Raw genomic sequence first — 18,033 nt, forward strand, 5'->3', positions numbered from 1 at the left:
AAAAACCATTAACACGAGATCAAACGCCTGTTTCCCGACTTCACGCCACACGTTCATGGATTCAGCCCTGGCAGACACAACAAGGATTACAATGTTCGCTGTTCGTATGACGTCAGAAAAGTCGCAGTTGACATTTAAATCTAATAGAAAAGTAATTTTGGCTGCTTGGCAAAGCTACAGTCTGTCAAAGTCACCATGAAAACACACGGCATTGATTATATTGTCGCACTACGAGATTTCCTGTGTCAGCTGACTCCAAATCATATTGATAAACTTTCCCCCTCAATGTTCTAACTTGCAAAGCGCCTCTGACGTGAATAGATACATGGCTTGTCAGATATTGACTATAAAATTATTAGGCGCAGTATAATTTGGATGAAAAGCTTAGATATCTACATATCGTGGATTATGTCTACTTCATTGAGGATATTACTTACTATACAGTTTGACGTCAACCGCAGCGGTATGTGGTTTGTTCTTGGGGTTATGTCTGTTTACCTCTAGTTCAGGCACAGGGTTATTGTCTTTTTCGTTTCGTTTTGTCTTGTTTTTTAATAGATTCTCCCAGGATGAGTGACAACATTAAGTACAAATGCCCATGATGGTTGTACTTTTGGGTGTGACTGGGTTAATCAGGGAAAACATTGTTTTCTGTTTTTCACTCTATGAAATAATTTCATTATCACTGGCCTTGACCTGGGCTTTCTGTGGGAAGCGTGGATCTAATCTGGTTTTCTAAGTTTTAAATATCCATCATACTGATGTCGTTTGGTTGGTATGTTCCCATCTGGCTCTGTCGCTGCTTCCATAACTGTCCTTGTGGATTTTATAAATCGATATTTTCATTCTAAGCCATCAGGATCTTGTACCAGGATTTGTTTTTTATTCTTTAGTTTCTTTACATTTTCAATGTAAGGGTAATCATTTCAACATTGATATCTTGCTGAAGAATTGCTACTCTTACTGTACAACTGTACTATGTACTATTAATGCTATGTACTACTACTACTACTACTACTACTACTACTACTACTGCCACACTTTTATTACTTCTGCCACTACTTCTACTACTAGTAGTTGTAGTAGTAGTAACAAGAATTACTACTCCTACTATGTACTACTACTACTCCTATCACTACTACTATTAGTAATACTACTGCTAATACTAGTATTAATAGTAGTAGTAATATTAGAAGTACTTTTGATATGACTGCTTTTACATTTGTACTACATAACATGATATCTGTAATTGCATGGATAATACAAATACGATAATGGTATAACCAGGGGGTAAAACTGATTGTATTAGTAATAGTGCTAATGATAGTTACTATCATCTTTACCACTTCTTCTTAACTATGAGTTCAAATACAAAGTAATGTACTACAAAGTGTTTCTAGTATTTGTTACATGGGAAAGGGACAACAATCATTGGTATATGATTGATTTTTGTATAACATTTTTTTTTTATTACTTCATTGGTCAAACAACATCATCCAAGCAAGAGACAAACATTTAGTATTTACATCTACAAATCACTCTTATAATGCACAAAATTACATGCTGATTTTAATTTCATTTTGGTTTATTCTTTTAGATCACACTGATCATAAATCTTTCTATAGAGACTGATACATGTATTGAAAAGGAAAATCCTGAGAAATCACAAAACTTAAAATTGGCATAAAAACATGGAGGCAAGACCTACAATCAATCATAATGTACAAAATTACACAACAAATAATGACCAGTGTATGTATATAAACATATATATATATATATATATATATATATATATATATATATATACGTATGTATACCATATAATAATATTATACTTGCATATTTTCCAGTACTTCACAACTTACTATAAAAGCATGTACAAGAGGTATAACCCGTTGAAGACTAGTCTCAAGTATGCTCGGGCAGGTGTCTATGGGAAATATATAAAAAAAAAAAAATGGTTGGGAATGGTTGGGAGGTCTGGGTACAGATGAGGGGCTATTAGTTTGTGGTACAATCTGCCTTGGTATTACTCTCGTTGCTTTTCATTTGGGCATTGTGACTGACAGCCAACATGCTCACAGAAAACCCCATCTTCACTTTTTCATTTTCAGTTGTCTTTACAAATGATTACAGTGATAACACGTCCACATTTAGCCATCATACCTACTGTCAACATTCACCGCAGAAGCAATTCATATGTCGTATTCATATTCTCTTCAAGTGACACTATTTGCATAGATTGGTTTTCAAAGAAGAAGGCTTGATTTACATAGTTACTGTAAAAGTGGATACTGGTATTTTTGCGTGACTAATTTTTTCATGCTCGGCCGAATAAGAAGAGTTTTGTGGATTTTAATTCCGCAGAATCAAAACATCAACCACTGTAACATATGGCAAGCAAAAATATTCGTGTGCTTTTATGTTCACGCTAGTTTCTGGTCGTGCGAAATGCGTGAAAATGTCAACATCGCAAAAATGTCCTCTTTTACAGTATTACATCTAAGCAATGCAGCATATACGCTTGCACAAACACATACACACACCCATACACACACACCCACACACACACCCCAAACTAACAAGGAATAAGAATCTCACATGTTTTCTATCATAGTACTGGAAATCATTGGTTCATTCTAATAAACTGGCATTGTGATCCACAACATAACCTTTGAAAAAACATGCAGGTTCACAAGTACTGTGTCTGTATGATAAAGACATGCGGCAGACAAGATCTATGTAATTCTCGGTAAATTCATGAAAAAAACTAGACAAGCACTGTGAGAGTGCAGACCTCCACCAAGCAGCTCAATTCCTCCACTGATCTTATTCTTCCAGAGAGGTCAGTGATTTCCACCCATATATATGCATGCTGAAAATCGCCCAATTTCCCAATGTAGAAGCCTTTTATTATGTCATCAGTTTCCAGCTGCAGGGTGCCTTGCCCTTGCCAAAACTAAAGCATGGAGTTTAGTGCGCATATGCAAACCTCAAAAAAATGGGCAGCTTGAACTCCCAAGTTCAATGACCCTACCTACCAAAATATTGAAAAATCCTTCATAAAATCCATACAAATTCCCCGATCACTACCAAAATTTAATCATCTATTCCTTGTGTCAATTTTTTCTGCAAGTTTCATTCAAATGCGCTTACAACTTTTTGATAATTGCTTTGCAAACAGACAAACCAACGCTGATGATCACTGAACCACCTCCTTCCTTGGTGGAGGTAATCAATAGAAAGCACATAGGGTTTTTTATGAGTCTCTCATGCAGATTTGCTAACCATTTTACTTATATCATACAACACATGCAGTATGGGCTGCACCGAAGGTCACTGAACAAACATGAGCTTTGCCCATAAGAATAATTTGCTGTAATGACTGTCAAGGTATATCAGCCACAGTATACACTTACTGTCAGTGTAAAGGCCCTACGGTAAATCTGACCATAATCTATGTCAGAGTTCAATCTATACAAGTGTGAAAATTTGTAAGTCCAAGTTTCTTCTTACTACTACGTCAAATATTTTGTGAGGTTTTCATTTTCACAAATTTCGCGAGTCGCATGTCATTCATGAATTTGCAAACACGCGAAAACATTAGCCCTGATCCCGACATGAATGTGACATGCACGCACATTTCTCTGTTCAGTACTGTACTCCACAATCACAAATTTAACCACTTGCAACATTGTCGGGAAGTATTGATTCTTCAAAAATAAGACTTGCTAAATATATGTCACTTACAGTATCGCAATCATGATTTGGCATACTAAAGCTCTATATTTACTTCATTTTTTCCTTGGTGATATGTTAATAAACTTTATAACCCACCTGTGAAAGTGATGCCCTGAGAAAAAGCAACAGAAACTTATCAAAAACTTAACATTTTTTTGGTTTTCTCACAGATACTAAAGTGACAGGATAGTTTCACAAATGACAGTCATTGCATTCTTCATTAGATTATAAAACAATTTATCATAGGAACACAGTAATATTCCCATCCCTTAATACAAACTTGCACACAAACTTGCATATCTTATGAACTACTCCACAGTTTCTATCATCTTATTCAATTTTGTGGGTGTTCAAGCTCTGCTCATTAATAATGATTATTGAAATTGTTTCACCTGAGTGACTTTTATTTCTTTTTACTCTGGCACTTTCTCCCAACAAAAAATAATTCCTTTGACTTATTCCATGTTCTTTAAAAAAAATAATAAAAACAAACAAACAAACAAACAAACAAACGCAAACAAACAAACAAAAACCTGGAATTTATTGTACGAACATTCACAGCTTCTAGACCTAAGGGAAATAAGAAATTTGTTAAATTTTATATTTCCTCATGAATTAAAAATCTTTTTTGGATGATAAAAACAGACCACATACAGCTCACTAATATTGACACACAATACACTTTAAAATTTATGTCAACATACACTCAACCTCACATAAGTCGACCATGTAAACATCAAAAATTGGCTCAGTAGAAGAAAAATTATGTTCCACATGGATACAGAAAAGTGTTAATTCTAGTGAAAGTTCAAATTCACGTAAATTGAAGGACTTTCTCCAGTTCCTTAAGATTCCACCAAAGCGAGGTTGACTGTAGGATGATATCAAAAAGCACACTGGAAGACATTTTGCTGCATAGTAGCCATCAACTTGTCTGTTTTTCTGAAGCACCAGTTGTTATATTGATTACATATTTTCATGTCTCACCAAACAATGCTGTATTGTAGGGTGAAAACAAAAAAGGTAGATGAAACCTGTCTTCTCTCATCATCACGCAAATGAGGGTATCGCCAATACGTAGGTGCCGTGCGCAGAGCAGCGTTTCAGATGCATTATGGGATAGCTCATGTGGCAAACTAGCCCCGGTTTTGGCTGCACATGCACTTACAACACGCTCTGTCTTTATAAAAGAGGTATTTTCTGTTGAAGACTTCTTTACTTTCCATCATGTCACCAGCACATTGAAGCCTTGCAGTAGTGAACCATGACTCTAGTGACCGCAAATCAGTAAAGCTTTAATAGACACTTTCAACTCTTATAAGCTGAATTATAGCCAAGGAAAAAAAGGGCTAACAACGGAAAAGCAGACAAAGAACTCCATTGAATCGTATGGGAACTGCGACTCGCGTTAGACAACCGGAAGCGAACAATGGACCGAGGAATCCCACAGTGCACCTGTGACAGAGCTCTTTAGCGTGTGCAGGAGTCTTTTACGTCATTGGCGATAGCGAGAATTGGATGTGAATCTGCTTGAAGCTCCCAAAAACCTGTTAAGCCCACCTAAATTTTGTTTTGCGACAACTTGTGATGTGTTTCAATGCATTTCTGAGAGACATTGAGCACTTTTATTGTCTGCTGTCGTGTCTCACCCCTCCTCAGACTGTGCTCCATCTGACAATCTTCTGATGCGGCATTGCATCTCAAGAAATTGCTTAGTGTGAGGCGGGCTTTACATTGGTGAGTGACCAAGTGAACAAAATTTAAATCCAAAATTGCCCCATTTCTGCATCGAGCAAAAGCTGAAACCAATGTCCTACAGCTGGTCAGGTCTTACATACCCAAGGCCATTCCATCACCTCTTGGGTCTGACCCCGCCCACAAGACCTCGCCTCTCTCACCTCTACCAGCATACCCCTCCTTCTTCCACCAGTCCCCACTGCAGATCACCTGGCCACGCCCAAAGACGGCCCTATCAAAGCCAGACACTGACTCGACCTGGTGACCTCTGACCCTGAGGTTGTCACAGGTTGACTGGGGAATCCCCTCCTCGAGGTAGACCTTCCCTGTCAAGCCTGGCTGCTCTACCTCCACACAGAAGCGAGGCTGGTCCAGGGCCAGCTGAGGATTCATGCCAAACTCTGCCATATTCAGGAGGACCTGGATCGGGTGAGATATTAGAGATGATGAGAGCAAAAGAAAAGGCATAACATTAGCCGGTTATACACTCTTATCTTGTTTGTTTGTTTTTTCAATTCAATTCAGTTCAACTCGACTAATTTCATAAAAGTCATACAGCCAATATTTTATGTACAATAATCAAATGTCGAGGAAACCATTAAAAATCCAGTGGCTTGAAGATTGTGATTCCCTTTACAGAGATACATAAAGACAAATTGGCATGAAAATAGAGAAAGTGATACACAATAGCACTGGATACTTGATGTTTCATTTGTTAAAAAAAAAAGAAGGATTTACCAATATAACTGTGTTTCAGTAGTGCGAGATTCATCATACAGGTAATAGACTGATTTTTCTAAAATGAACATTGATTGTACAATAAGTCAAACCTATAGCAAAATGTCATTCAGATTACATCTAAACAGCATTGGAATATATGGTCTGCAAACTTCAATAAAGAGATATTACAAAATCAAATCTTTTGTGGCACTGATACATGCTGCACAATGATGCAAATCTAAAGGGGGACGTTTCACACTCCTAAAGTTCTAATTATGCACACTGACGGTTATCCTGCTTCTTCTACCAACATTTGTTTGGTCAGACACACTTTTTTGAAACAATATTTGCACCACATAAATATAACACAGTTACTAAATCAAATCAAGCTAAACTCAAAACAGAGAGATACATTGTCAGCCCATGTTCTGTTCATTGTCACTCAAATCTTACCTCTCGTATTTTGGGGAAAACAAGCATTTCTCACAGGTAGTTGTTTGACACGAGTACTACCATCCACTGGTTTCTGCTATCATGACCATTAAAACCTCGTCATCATTTAAACACCAGTTCATTGGTTTACTCACTTGGACGTGTCCCTGAGGCTGCATGAAGCCCCCCATGACACCATAGCAGGCCAGTAGCTTCTCCTCTTCCTCCTCCTCCTCTTCATCTTTGTCACTGTCTGCTGCTGCCGTTACCATGGCAGGGATGATGGTGTGGTAGGAGCGCTTCCCACCGGACACGCAGTTTGCGTGGCCCTCGGACAGACGAAAGTTCAACCCTCGATTCTGGATGAAATCATTCAAACAATGGGGAAGGTAGTAAACCAAAAAAGTGAGATGGCTACTTGAAATTTCTATTTCACTACATAGACGCATCAATCATTTTATTGAGGAACTGTGATCAAACTGTGTGAAAACATACAGTCAGATGGGTGAATTGTGTATTAAAGATAGCAAGTCTGCCCATACCCCCTTACCCCCGCCCCACCTTCACTGGACAGAGAAAAAGAGAGAGAGAGAGAGAGAGAAAACTAGAAATGTCACTATGGCGACTGATGCCTCCGCCATAATGCATGATTCTCCCAATAGGCGTATAGTACAATGTCTTCACAATGTGTGATCCATGACATTTTCACATAACTGGCAAAATATTGAAATGACAGGTTTGTCAGAAATGTCTTGAACTGGATTTGCCATAATTTTCTAAGAGTGCAGGTAGACATATTTGGGGAATTTTGGGGAAGTTTATGCATTGAGTAATTTCAAAGGTATGAAGAAAGAGTGCGATAACGGTACAAAATATATATATTTTTTTTTTGGGGGGGGGGGCATTGAAACCTGGCCTTTGACCCTTAACCTTTGACCTTTGACCTTCAGGCTGGAAATTTCCTGGAGAATCTCCATTAGGTAATGCATGTACTAAGTTTTGAAACTAATAATGCAAGCATTGCAGATATAATAGTATATGAGGGAAATAGTAAAATTTTTAGGAGTTGACCTTGACCTTTGACCCCCGACTATTGACCCATGAACCCTAAATTCCCTAGAGAATCCCTGCCAGACAGTACATGCGTATGTACCAAGTTCCATGAAAATACATTGAACCATTTACGAGAAAAGTGATATTGCAACATTTTCACCTAACCTTTGACCTTTTACCTTACGACATGAAACTCTCTCTGGAGGATCTTTTGCAGTAGTACATGTCCACACCAAGTTTCAAGAAAATACCATTGGGCATTGCATAGATATGGGGGAAATTGCAACATTTGTAGAATTTGACCTTGACCTTTTGACCTTTGACCTCTTGCCAATGTCACTAAAATCTACTCAACTAATTGTCCCATCATACATCATCCTTGGACCAAGTTTGGTGAAAGCTGCTTCATCCAGTTTTGGGTTATCACGTAAACAGATAAATTTTAGGATTTGACCTTGATCTTTTACCTTTGACCTCTGTCCGATTTCATTGAATAACTAATCAAGTAATTGTCCCATCATACATCATCCTCCAACAAAGTTTGGTGAAATTTGCTCCATCAAGTCTTGAGTTATCGCGTAAACGGATACAATTTCATGATTTGACCTTGACCTTTGACCTTTGACCTATAGCCGATTTCACCCAAAATCTAATCAACTAATCGCCCCATCATACTTCATACTTGGACCAAGTTTGGTAAAATTCCTGTATATATTACTCAACTTATCGCGTAAACAAAAGCGGACGGACGTACGGACGTATGGACGGACGGACAACCCGAAAACATAATGCCTCCGGCACCACTTCGTGGCGGAGGCATAAAAAAAAAACCCCACAAACAATATATCTGCATTTCTATAAAAGCATGGGCCGAGCAAACCACCAGATCATCGAAAGTTCAAATATTCTGGGAAGTTAAATCATGCCTCAATCAGGCAATCAGGATTGACGCACAACCCCTGCAGCCAGGAAACTCAAACCAAGGTTCTCAGGACTGACAATTCCTGGTCTTATCCACTGAGCCACATCCTACAGCTTTGCTTCAAGAAATAACTGATAACCATAGTCTCAGTCCTAGTGAAGTAGCCTTTGATACTAAGGGCCAGGCAATCAATTCTGGGATCTGCGACATAATCAAGGCGCCTTAACCCTAATCAGGCCAGGCTTTTTTGGGATGCTAAAACCGGAGGGGGGTGGATTCCACTTCATAACAGTACACGCAGACGTTGCAAATTTGGTCTCAAAGGTTGCGCGAGACTCTAACAAAACAAGTCAAGAAGACTCATGACGAGGGCTTGTCGTGTTGCAGAATTATTGTGCAAAATGTAGAGGGGGTGGATTTTGCTCCCCCGCCCCCCATCCCCGCCCTTTAATGTAGGGTTAATGGGTTTTAGGGTGAATGTTTTCACTTTTCTACTTTTTAACATATTTCATAACTTACATGCAATGTGAAGCCACAGTTCTTTGGCACAAGCCCACTCCCAAACGATGTGTAGGTGCTGTTGATAAAGGAGCAAGCATTCCCTTCCTCATCCACAACACTCAAGTACACCGTGTCCCCTGAGTGGTAAGGGTCACCGTGGGTCAAGAGGTTATTAGCTCTGAAAAAGAGTAAATTGTGAAGAACTTCACAGAATTAGTATAAATGTTAGGGAAGAGTGAAAATCCAACAGAATTTTTAGGTGACAGACTTTAACCCGTTCCTTACGGGAACTTGGCATACCAGGTTCCCGAAATGTAGACAGCAGTGCCTGCATCCATGGCCTAAATTCATGTTGTCATGCTGCCCAGAAAAATGGATTTGATAGAAAGATTCAAGTTTCTTTAATCAATATAATCTATGTTTTCTATATTGCAGTATTATTTGCCTTTTCTCTAAAAGGTTGTGGCACTTGTTTCGCTGTAAAACTTGTACGAAGATTTACATAGCAAACAAGGTTGAGCTCTGTAGATATTTGATTTTGATGACTCCATTCAGGGGCATCTTATGTGTAAAACAAAAGAGTCTGTGAGCTCATCAGCGCACTTTCTATTCATACAATCGATTATTGTTCCATGGCACATGTAGTTGACTGTGGAAAGGGGGTATATGTACAGTTTGACTGCTTTTGATGGATTATCAACCTGTCCATTCTCTGTTAACCTTCAAAAAGAATCTTGTTTGGGGGCACTGAAATTGATTGGAGAATTGCGGGAGGAACAGGTTAACATGTCATGCATTCATATCACATCACATCACTTGGAACCACACACGCACTGCATCATTAGTGCATACAGGACTTCCATTTCTCTATACTTGCCATGTACATGTTTCAAATGCTCAGAGTCCACTGAATATGTACATGTATCTTGTCATGCTCTCTACACAATAAACCAACACCTATCTAACAAATCTAGTGTGATTACTTACACAGTATCATGTTATGTGATGCACAAACTTGATAAAATTAAGCAACATTTCTTAACTGTCCACTTTGTCACCTTTGCGTATCATTTTTACAATATGGCTATATCTGCTGTTGCATTTCTCTTTCTTTTCTGCTTTCAATCAATGGCAAAAAAAAACAACTAAAAAACAAACAAACTAACAAACCCACAGACATCCAAACACCAAATCTTAGAACCTTGCCAATACTGGAATCTCAAATATTTCTCAACATGTTCTAAGTCAATGACTATGATACCATTCCATACATAAACTTCCTATGAATCCCCCATGCAAAGAAATATAAGAGTAAGGTGGTTTGTTAGTCTTAGTAGGAAGGCAGCTGCCCACACAGTCCCTCTCACCTTTGGGGAGAGATGGAAGTCCGTCTTGTTGCAGCATATTCCTTGGACAGAAGCTGATCGACAGGAACCTTCTCTTTGGTTGGATCGGCACAGAACTCCAGGGAGTCGGCAAAGCCAAGTTTCACTGCCTCAATCACATGATGCAAGTATTCTGGGCTTCCGTGTCCCATCTCTGGGAAACAAAAACATTTCAACAATTTCCTTGAAGTGACATGAAACAGTCATGAACTAAAACCCCTTAACCCATTGAAGACTTAGTCCCGAGTATACTCAAGCAGGTGTCTATGGGAAACATATTATGTTATTGCAAGATCAGTTCATCCTCAATGGGTTAAAAATGGAGGGTGTCTCTTGCAATGAATCCCCAAAACACTGTCTTCTTTTCCTCTCTCTTCAAAAATGACATACAAAATGCTGCATATATGATCTTTACTCATTTATTCAATCATAAGCTTCTTTGGACAAGGGGAGGGGAGAGTTGGTTGAATGACGGCGGATAATGGGAAGTGCCTGAAGTCAAAGCAAATTTCTCAGAATGCTTTTGGATATGGGATGTGGTCTTCATGGCAATCAATGATAACACACTGAAAATTTTCATCACATGCCCTGTCCATTCATTCTCTAAATTCTTTGATTAACTCTTTATCTGACTTGTTGCTTTATTACAAATCACCATCTTCACAGACCTTTATTAAAAGAGACCTCTGGATGATTTTCAGACTTTTACATATGAACAACTATAAATTGGCTACATTGGGTGCAGAGTTTCAGAATTTCAGAATTTAAAGTCATTGGGATGAGGAATAGGAGTATTTTCAAAACTTATAACAAATCAAAATGAACAAGGATGATGACATAGCAGCCTCACAACAAGAATGTATGAGTAGGGGCTCAATACAGAACAAAAGAAGAAGGCATGAATAAATTCTACACGGGTGAACTTGTTAGGCACGTGGTATTGTAATGGAATTACATTGTTACATTTCTGAAATATGTGAGGCTCCTATGTCATCGTCTTTGTTCAGTGTAATTTCTTTTGGGTTTTCAGAACATTAATTTCTCTACTCAGGGACCACAATAAATTCCACAAATTTATACATGGAGCTGTTGATTTATGAGCTGCAGGATGTGAAATTAAGAGAATCATCTGGAATGCCTCTTTAAAGCATTTCAAATTAAAAAACAACAACAACAAAACGCAGCTATGAAATTTGTGCTAAAAGCAAGAGTAAACTGATATATATATTACTCATTGTTAACTGATCATTACAATAAGAACATGTGGTCAGAATTAAACTGCATAACACAATGACACCTTGCATCGTTGTGTTTATACATACAGGGCTGCTGCCATTGAATCAGTGAAGGTGAGATGTGATGGAATAGAGGGACCAGCGAAGGGGATGATTCTCATTTAGGATAATGCAAGGTATACAGAGCTTTTATATTTCTAGTCATAAATGACATATTAAAGTGTGTGAGTTTAGTTAACATCTTTTTTTTTTTTTGTAAGACTCATCCCAACCCTTTACATGGAAATCAATTCATATGAATATGAATTGTCTAAAAATCTCAAAGGAAACATCTTCCAGGATCAGAATCAGAAGAAGGTCTGGCTATCATACAAGTATCAGTAATTTTCTATCACATAGATTCATCTCCTCAAAAACTTGTTATTTTTACAGTTCAGCATTTAAGCATGAGAAAAGTATGAAATGCATGAAACTTGGCAACCCCCTATATATCACAACAAACTGTTAATGCTTGGTAGAATGAGAATTTATAAGCAATATCAGACATATTCCAAGAAATCTGTGGTAAGAACAACATGCATTCTACTGTTCAGATACAAATAGTGCACCATTCTATGCTGAAACACTGATTTTGGTGGAGCAACAAACAGAAAAACATTGCTCATCAGAAAAGAGAAAAATATTTGTGAAATGCAGTTGACTAATGCTATACTCTTGTGGGAATACAAAGGAAATTAAAACACTAGAAAATTTATTCTAGATTTTGCCCGTAAGACATACCTTGTAGGTCATAGTCCTCTAGGATGTTGAGTGCCATCAATGCTGTGATGCCCTGTCCACTAGGTGGAATCTCCCACAGACGAACCCCCTTATATGTGGTGCTGATTGGATCCACAAACGTACTGGTGTGACCCTTGAGGTCACTCAGGGCCAGAATACCCTCGTTTGCCTGGACGATGTCAACAATGGCCTGAGCGACTGGACCTTCATAGAAACCCTTCTTGCCATGGGATGCCAGTGTCTGAAAAAAAATAAGGAAAAAGGGGGGGGGGGCACAAAATAAAAAAAAATCAAAGGGGGCGCATGCGCCATCCTTCATTTTTTTTCTTTTTATTTCTTTTATTTTAACAAAAACATAAAGGGAGGGCATGCGCCCGTTGTGCCCCCCTCCCAGACCTGCCACTGAAGTGGACTAGTCTTTTCTCATCTTGCAAACCATAGGTATGACCCTTGATGATCTAGCCATAGTTAAACCTAACATTTTTTTGTCTTTTTTTGGTTCTCTAGACATAACTTGGTATCATCAATAGCAAACAGAAGATGATTTCCTTTTTTTTTTTAAAGTTAACCTTGCATTATACTCTGTGGAATCTAGTTGAATTCACATATACCAGGCCTGAGAGGTTCTGGTTTAACTATGTGCATGAGGTGACTTCAATAGCATTTACTGTTGAAGTCACCTGTGCCTCGAACAATGGCCTGGTATATTTTGTTTTATATCCCTCACAAATTATTTCAAGAGTAACAGCAGAGTAAGTGGGATTAACTCACTGTGTACAGTTCACAGTTGACTGATCATCCAAGTTCATTTCTTCTACGCATAAAATTACATGTATAAGTGTATGTACGGTCTGCGGCATGCGATACCCATTCCAGTGATTTATATCATCCTCGTGTCATTGCACTCTGCAAGTTAATCTCTACTCTCACTGAATAAATAATCAATTTGTCAAGATGCACACAAAGTAATGTGATAGATATCACTTCTACCAGTAAGTAGATGTATACACTGCAACAAAACCTCTATGTGCAAAATGATTTCAAATGGAATGTCCAAAAATTTTCAATCAGATTTTTACAGAAGTTACATTTGAATCTCACCTTGAATGTATGGGCCAACATAGGCATGCGCATGACATCACCAGTCCTTGGGGGATTCCCCCTGAGGAGGAGGTACCTTCCTTGGGGATTCCCCTCTCTCATCAGCACATCGCTACCCCGCTGCCACAGCTGAGCTGAGATGGGATGGACAGCGAACCCCTCCTCAGCCAGATCAATGGCAGGCTTGAGAATCTCCTCCAGAGACAGCTGCATGTTTCCATGGTAACATTTAAGTGGAAAGAGATATTCACATTATCATAATAGTGGTTGGCACAGTAGTATTCTTGGTAATTGTTTAAACTTAACAAATAGGAACAAATGGAAGAAAAAAAAATAAGCACATTTCCTATCAATAAGGAATATGATGATAATAATCACAATAATGATAGCTTCTACTGTGTGATTGCAAAGTATGAACTGATCAATTCCCTCTATATGAAATAGGAAATTCATACAGTTGTAATAAAATCAGAGGAATCTTATAGTTCTGTTAGATATTTCATTCGAAAAGTGAAACTAATGAGCTTTTGTCTTCCTTCATTTCTTACTAACCTAAGTAATCACTGATCCACATTCTCGTTTGCGAGGTAATCTTTCAAGTTTAGAGTCATTCTCAGAGCGACTCCAACGCTCCCATTTTGAGGCTATCACCTCAAAATCTCCGGCTCGAGTTTGAATTTCTCTCTCTCTTGCTATGTGTCTCTCACTCAAGATCACTCAAGATGTATTTTCTCCCGCTTCAAAACTGTTCATCTCCAGCCCGACTCAAATCTTGCCATACACATTCAAATATATGGCTAAGATACATATCACCAGAGACCATCTAGAGCTTCCAGGACCCTTATACAGGCCTGGACCCTTGCTACGAGGGATGTCATGATTGTGATGTGCACCACAGAACTATTATAGGTCCTATTGTGCTTGTGTTGGTGCAATTGCACTCTCCACTTTGTCAGGGGGTCCAAGTGGAAGAGTCTTTTGCTTTGGGGTTGGAGTCTCTGTTCTCAGTCACATGCAGCAGTGACATGTACGCAGTGATAGATATCTATGAATCAGTGTCATGGGGTAGTTACAGACTAATATAAATCTCATGGGCAAATATATCACAAAATATACATTTACAGATTTCAAGAAGAGAGATATGTCAGGAACCTTGCCTTCTTAGAGCCAAATCTCTCTACCGTGTCCACCCATCCAGCTGCTGCCCCAGGAACTGTGACATTGAGACCATGATGACTTGGTGGATACTTGTCGCTATGGAAACCAAGCTTATTGTACGCATCAAGTGAAGCTGCTGCTGCTGACCGACCACTAACATCAAGAGATCAAATAACAAAGAATGAGAGATCCTGTGTAACTTGTGATGTAGGGATATTTGTGCCAATATCATTATAGCTACCTTTTCAGAGGCCTTGTGAAAAATTACTATTCTTTATGAGAGAAGGTACCTACACACAGTACAATTTACCTTTAGAATACATCTGTATTAAATAGAGGAGGAAATACTTTCAATTTGCTTGAAATTTGCAGTTTTGGCTCTCTGAAGTCTTGCACCCAGGCCCCCATGGGGATCAAGTGTGTATATGATCAACTTTGCAACCTCAGTCCCTAAAGATGCTTTCTTTCAAGGTTGATTCAAAGTCTGATCACAAGTTTCAAAGAAAGTGATAGCATTAAAAATACCATTTGAACAAAATGCAAAACATAAAAACGAAGATGGATTAACTACTGCAAAGAAAAAACAATGATTTAGCTCACAACATGAGTGCTCTTTGCACACCTACAGTTACAACATAAAACCTTGCTATACGGTACTTGACAGGATTACAGACATACAATCAAACCATTTCATGGAAATTTGTGCAGGATGGAAATTTTGTACACTTTGTGCAACAAGAAACTAGCACCCAAACAAGTTTTTGCTTGCTATATGTAATAACATTCTATATCTTTGATTTCATGGTAGGTATACAGTACTGTGGAGGTATAACTTCTATGCTCATGGTAGTTTTCTTCTTGTTCGCTAGTCCTATAGTGTGAGTGAATTTGTAGTTGCGATGTGGGCCAGTAATATTTTACAGAAGTATGTGCTGCAAAAGCTCTTAGCTGGGGTGGCTGCAGTAAACTGTTTTAAATTCTCAATCAGTTGTTGTAACTATCAACAAAATTAAAAACGTGCAAAATTCACCTTACCCGGCTCAGTGCGTAAATTACTAATGCAAATTTCCACTTTTACAGTTCATCATATGATTTCAATTGATCAGCTGAAAGGTCATATATTTTGGTACATCTTCTACAAAGAATATGTATTACTAATACTATAGATGCATGAAAGAATTTGTCTACCAGCATTCTGGTATTTTTGTTAACATTACACTTTGTGTGCTTTAAGTGTTGCTTGGCACAGAAGACCCTGTAGTGTTGTACATGCCATGCTACAGTCCCTAGCCTAGAAAGGGTTAAAAAGGTTTCTCCTCCTAAATCACTTTACCTTCCGTTCAAGCCTTTCACCATGCTGGTTTCTGCATCGTAAAAGAGACAGAAGCAGTCGCCTCCTATGCCCGTCGATGCTGGTTCTGTAACATTCAGTGCGGCTGCCATGGCAACGGCTGCATCAGCTGCATTTCCACCAGCCTTCAATATGTCTGATTATGCAGGAGTAGAATCAGAATGGTCCAGCTAGTGTCATGTGAACTTCCAAAAAACCACTGAGTATAGTTTCCACTCTATAGACAACTTAACTTTTCATTTCTTTCAAGATCTTTAAAAAAAAAAACCCACCCTGAACATGTACCACTACTACAAATAAATCCCCAAAGGACTATCTCTGAGAATTCAGAAAAAATATACTGGTGTGGGTGACTCCAATTATAACAAAGTCCTGGAACTGGCAGTTTTATTTCACAATATCAATATTCTGTTACAGCCAAACAATAAAGTATGTACAGATATATAGATAATAATTTGAAGACATGAAATCCATTACTTCATCATACGAGTTTCATGTCTTTATTCAAATTGACAATTGTTTACCTGTATGTATATGTGTACATAATATTGTTTGTTTATTGTTTGTATTATCTTCTGTGATACTCTGTTGTAACATGATATATTATGTACTCTGTTCGACAGCGCCATGAGTATCTTTTTAGGTAGAATGAGCACTTTATAAGAGTCTCTCTATTATTATTATCATTATAACCATGTTTGTTATAATGGTTGTGCACTTTCTCAGGCATATGCATATAGAAGCTAGATATCTATAAGTAAAAAAAAATCAGTATTATAAGATATACATAAGAATAAAAATATACATTCAAATAAGGGAGAAAGAGGAATGAATAAAAAAACCCCAAATAAACAAACAAAAATCTTCACCCAATCCAATGCTTGAAGCAACTGGCTGTGTGCAGGCGACACATCCTTTGGTACTAAGAACCGGTGAGCGTCTAGACCCAAAGATCATATATTGGCTGGCCTCGCTGCTTGCTGTGGCCATCCTGCTTCTGATCTGCTGCCGTTGACAGGATACAAGTCTACCTCAAGCTGGGCTCCAAACCTTTATCATTGATCTATAGTTTCTGAAGGATCACAGGAAAGGATGAGGAAGACATTGGTATCACAGAACAAACCGAGATATTATATGTTCAATGAGCAACACTCACCAGTACTGTATAAGTGGATATTTTCGTGTGACTAATTTTTCGTGCTCGGCCGGTTAAGAAGAGTTAGGCGTGTTTTTAATTCTGCGCAATCAAGACATTAAAGGGAAGATAAACCCCAAGAACAATGTGGATTGAGTGAAAGCAGCAACAATAGTAGAACACATCAGTGAAAGTTTGAAGAAAATCGGACAATCGATGCAAAAGTTATGAATTTTTAAAGTTTTGGTGTTGGAACCGATGGATGAGGAGACTACTAGAGGTTATGACGTACGAGTGGACTACAATATCAAGAAAATATAAAGAAAATACTACAAAAATCCATTTTTCATGAAAATTACAAATTCCATCAACTTGATATTGACATATGTTAAGGGTAGCAATTATTCCCCCTGCTTTCTGAAAGCGGTTGGTCCACTGCTCTTTCATAATTCTAGAAAAGTGAATTTTTGTTGAATATCCTTTATATTTTCTTTGTATTGTTGTCCACTCATACGTCATATCCTCTAGTAGTCTCCTCATCCAGCGGTTCCAACACCAAAACTTTAAAAATTCATAACTTTTGCATCGATTGTCCGATTTTTCTCAAACTTTTACTGATGTGTTCTACTAATGTTGCTGCTTTCACTCAATCCACATTGCTCTTTGGGTTTACCTTCCCTTTAACTACTTGAACCTTATGGAGAGCAACTATTCACATGCTTTTATTTTCGAGCTAGCGTGAAATGTGCGAAAATTTCAACACCGTGACAATTTCCGCT

The 18,033-nt window shown here is 38.2% G+C and overlaps 1 protein-coding gene across 1 annotated transcript; it reads right to left on the reverse strand.

The window, feature by feature from the left end:
- Positions 1 to 5,378: 5,378 nt before the first annotated feature.
- LOC140231698 (glutathione hydrolase-like YwrD proenzyme) lies at positions 5,379 to 17,109 on the reverse strand. Its single transcript, XM_072311852.1, has 9 exons — positions 16,989 to 17,109; positions 16,102 to 16,255; positions 14,768 to 14,921; positions 13,611 to 13,817; positions 12,510 to 12,750; positions 10,477 to 10,648; positions 9,128 to 9,287; positions 6,789 to 6,992; positions 5,379 to 5,901 (listed from the first exon to the last, which is right to left on the reverse strand). Exons 1-9 carry the CDS (start codon positions 17,107 to 17,109, stop codon positions 5,575 to 5,577), a joined length of 1,740 nt encoding a protein of 579 aa, XP_072167953.1. The 3' UTR covers positions 5,379 to 5,574.
- Between the last annotated feature and the right edge of the window lie 924 nt (positions 17,110 to 18,033).

Source organism: Diadema setosum, chromosome 8, assembly GCF_964275005.1.
Source record: "Diadema setosum chromosome 8, eeDiaSeto1, whole genome shotgun sequence".
NCBI classification, from domain to species: Eukaryota; Metazoa; Echinodermata; class Echinoidea; order Diadematoida; family Diadematidae; genus Diadema; species Diadema setosum.

Excerpts from the sequence above, each read along its gene's own strand:
- LOC140231698 (XM_072311852.1), bottom strand. The coding sequence starts at position 17,109 with ATGGCCACAGCAAGCAGCGAGGCCAGCCAATATATGATCTTTGGGTCT. Across the intron at positions 9,288-10,476 it reads ACTTCCATCTCTCCCCAAAG|AGCTAATAACCTCTTGACCC; the intron begins GTGAGAGGGACT and ends ACTCTTTTTCAG. Across the intron at positions 5,902-6,788 it reads AGCCTCAGGGACACGTCCAA|GTCCTCCTGAATATGGCAGA; the intron begins GTGAGTAAACCA and ends CACCCGATCCAG.